This window comes from Protobothrops mucrosquamatus, unplaced genomic scaffold (assembly GCF_001527695.2).
Source record: "Protobothrops mucrosquamatus isolate PMUCROS unplaced genomic scaffold, P.Mucros_1.0 scaffold17610, whole genome shotgun sequence".
Lineage (NCBI taxonomy): Eukaryota > Metazoa > Chordata > Lepidosauria > Squamata > Viperidae > Protobothrops > Protobothrops mucrosquamatus.
This window is the reverse complement of record NW_015403369.1, coordinates 1-3,290: the sequence shown is the minus strand read 5'-3', so window position 1 is coordinate 3,290 and position 3,290 is coordinate 1. Positions and strand designations below refer to the sequence as shown.

The window sequence follows — 3,290 nt, the reverse complement described above, 5'->3', positions numbered from 1 at the left end:
AGGGGGTATTTTTAGTTGGGTTTTAAAACAATTTTTAAAATAACAAAGGCCAAATTAATATTTCCTTTTAATTACGTTTTAACGGTAGTATTTTTGTACTTTTGTATTTGTTTTTATTAGGCTGTTAGCCGCCCTGAGTCCGCAAGGAGAAGGGCGGGGTAAAAATATAATAAATAAATAAATAAATAAATAAATAAATTATTCCTCAAACTTTTCCTTCTTTTTTTTTTTTTTTGAAACACAGATAGTTATTCACGCACTGCAGTGTACTCACTATGTAATCCTCTGGCAGCTAGCAAAAGTAGCTGAGAGCAGTTCTACAAAGGTAGGTGCTGGCAGCACCGGGATAACTTGGCTCCGTGGGAATGGAGTACAGGTCATCCTCGACTTAGGACCATAATTAAGCCCAAAATTTCTGTTGTTAAGTGAGACAGTGGTTAAGCGAGCTTTGCCCCATTTTATGACCCACCTTAACACAGTTTTCAAGCGAAGCACTGCAGTTGTGAAGTTAGTAACACGGTTGTGAAGTGAATCTGGCTTCTTCCCCCATTGACTTTGCTTGCCGAAAGGTGTCACGAAAGGTGATCACATGACCTCAGGACACGGCAACTGTCACAAGTACATGCCAGTTGCCAAGCATCCACATTTTTATCACACGACCATGGGGATGCTGCAATGGTCATAAGTGTGAAAAACATTCACATGTCTCTTTTTTTCTATAACGTTCTAACTTTGAACAGTCACTTAACAAATGGTCGTAAGTTGAGGACTACCTGTACAAAGTCAAGTATAATGGGCCATTGTACAAATGTTTAGGGTTCCTTCTTGGGAAGCTGACCAATATCCTCAAATCCTGTGTTTGTATATGTTTGTGTGTGTGTGTGCACACGCAGCTATAGTTATATTGGGGTAAAAAACTCCAGTTGAAGTACATTCAGAGTAAAAAAAATTGATTTTGGCAATAGTATGAGAGTAACTTCCTCTTTGCAATAAGAGAGGGATGGAAAGGAGATAGAGTCTCTTTTTCTGATTTGCAGAAATAGGGCCAGAGAAAGATCAAACTATCTGAAGCTATTATGGGATATTTTACGCTACTGTTCCCCTCCATAGAAAAAGTTCTCCATTTCTTAAAAAAAAAAATTACTCATTTCTATTCATTATTCGTGTACAATTCAAAATAAACTTACTCATTGTTTAATATTTTTTCATTTCTAAGGAGGACCTTCTACGCTTAAAGAAACAGATGAGAGTTTTTTGTCAAATCTGTCAGCACTACCTTACCAATGTAAATACTGCTGTTAAAGAACAGGTTAGTCACAGGTTTTAATATCGGATCATTTTTGTGTGTGTAAGTAGTTAGATGCTCTTCATGCAAAATTAATTTTTCACTGGCACTGTGTGTAAGAAAGTGTAGCATGATTTGTGCGCCCTGGTTAATGAAACAGACCTGAAGCTCTTTGTTTTATTTCAATTTTTGTCCTGCCAACTATGTTGAAGTAGAAGGAGAGGTTTGTATACTTTTTGAAAGGGCAAAACCTAAGAAGGTGCCAAGTCACATATTTGTATAAAAGATAGCATAATTTCATTATTAACAGTCAGTACAGCTAAGGTAAAAAGTGCACAGTAAATACAAGAAAACATAATGCTATCAAAACGAATAGTAAATGTGTTAGTTCCAAGTAATGACTTTGAATTGGCTTCTATTCAATGAGACAGTTTTGTATTGAGACAATACTTAAATAATGGAGTCAGGTATGTTAACACCATTTTCTAAGGCAGTGGTTCTCACCTTTCCTTCACCACAGACCCCCTTTAAATACCTTTTGTGACCATGGACCTCCAAGACTTAGCGCAAGGTTTAAATCATAACATTTTTCAAACCTTTGCGGACTCCTTGTGATGACATTGTGTCCTCTGCCAGGGATCCACTGTTCTAAGGACATAGCTTTCTAGAGGCTTGACTTGCAATAAGTTTCTGTTGTTGTTGTTGTTTTTTTTCTCTCGCTCTCTCTTTTTTTTATAACAATGCATCTCATTCCTTCCGTTGCAGGCCTTCACTATTTTGTGCGATGTGTTAATGATCTTCAGCCATCAGATCATGTCAGGAGGACGTGACATGTTAGAGCCATTAGTTTACACTCCCGATTCTTCCTTACAGTCTGAACTCCTGAGTTTTATTCTTGATCATGTCTTTATTGACCAGGATGACGATAGCAACAGCGCAGGTATGGGGCTGCGGAAAGGTGTCTCTGATTTCTTCTCGGTAGCAACAGGGATCTAACAATGTTTTTTTTTTCTCCCTGAGTTGTACTTTTTTTTTTTTTTTAAACTTAGCCAGACATGGAAGTTGCAACTGGAGATTGCAGGGTTAGAGCTTGATCTCCACGGAGCACTGAGTCGGTCTCCAAAGGAAGTTGCTCACTTAGAAAAGAGTAGGACTTTAGTCCTGTTCGCTTTGAGATGTAGAGATACAACTTGCTCAGCCTTACTTGTCCTGTTGTACCTACCTGAGGGGTTTTTTTTTCCCTATAAGAAAGTCTGGAATTATGTGTTTCTCATCTGCAAAACTGAGAGCCCTTGGGCTCTGTTTTCATCTTATCTTGGGCCACATTGCTCTTGAAGCTATTGTTAAGTTTTTCTGATGGAGGGAGTCCTTGGTGCACTCTGACTTTTTCTGATGTACATTTGGTGAGCTGTTGTCTGAACTTCCCTAAAATTCAATTGCTCGGGTGCTTGAAAAAAAAATATGACTGGAGGTCTGAAACCAGCTTTAAAACTTACCAGCTTAAGAGTTTAGCTTATATCTTTTTAAAGGTTTTGTTAATTTGTTAATTTTGGAACTCAGAGACATAAAGGCTTTTCTAAGTAGGTCAATTGAAAGTAATACTAATGGGGACTGGACCACTTTAAATCTTTCAGCCTGCTTTTGGTAGCTTAAGAAAGCATTGGATTCTTTCTCTTGCTACGAACTGTTACCTTGTTCGAATATTGCAGGGCAAAAACAGGTTATAAAGATGCAGTTGATACCAAAATCATATCTAAACGCCTGTCCCTGAATGAATGCTCATACACATTCTTTTTTTCTTTTCTTTTTTTTTTTTTAAAGATGGACAGCAGGATGATGAAGCTAGTAAGATAGAAGCTTTGCACAAAAGAAGAAATTTGCTTGCGGCTTTTTGTAAACTTATTGTGTATACCGTGGTGGAAATGAACACTGCTGCAGATATTTTTAAGCAATATATGAAGGTAATGAAAGCCTACAGGGAAGGGGATCTGAGGTTCTCATATAA

The 3,290-nt window shown here is 37.7% G+C and overlaps 1 protein-coding gene across 1 annotated transcript; it reads left to right on the top strand.

Annotated features, from left to right (window-relative positions):
- Nucleotides 1-244: 244 nt before the first annotated feature.
- On the top strand, nt 245-3,278 carry LOC107301829 (cohesin subunit SA-2-like; the record flags this gene model as incomplete). Its single annotated transcript, XM_015831004.1, has 4 exons — nt 245-325; nt 1,217-1,309; nt 2,051-2,225; nt 3,107-3,278. Coding segments are annotated over 4 exons (521 nt in total), but the record flags the coding sequence as incomplete, so codon positions are not given.
- Nucleotides 3,279-3,290: the final 12 nt, after the last annotated feature.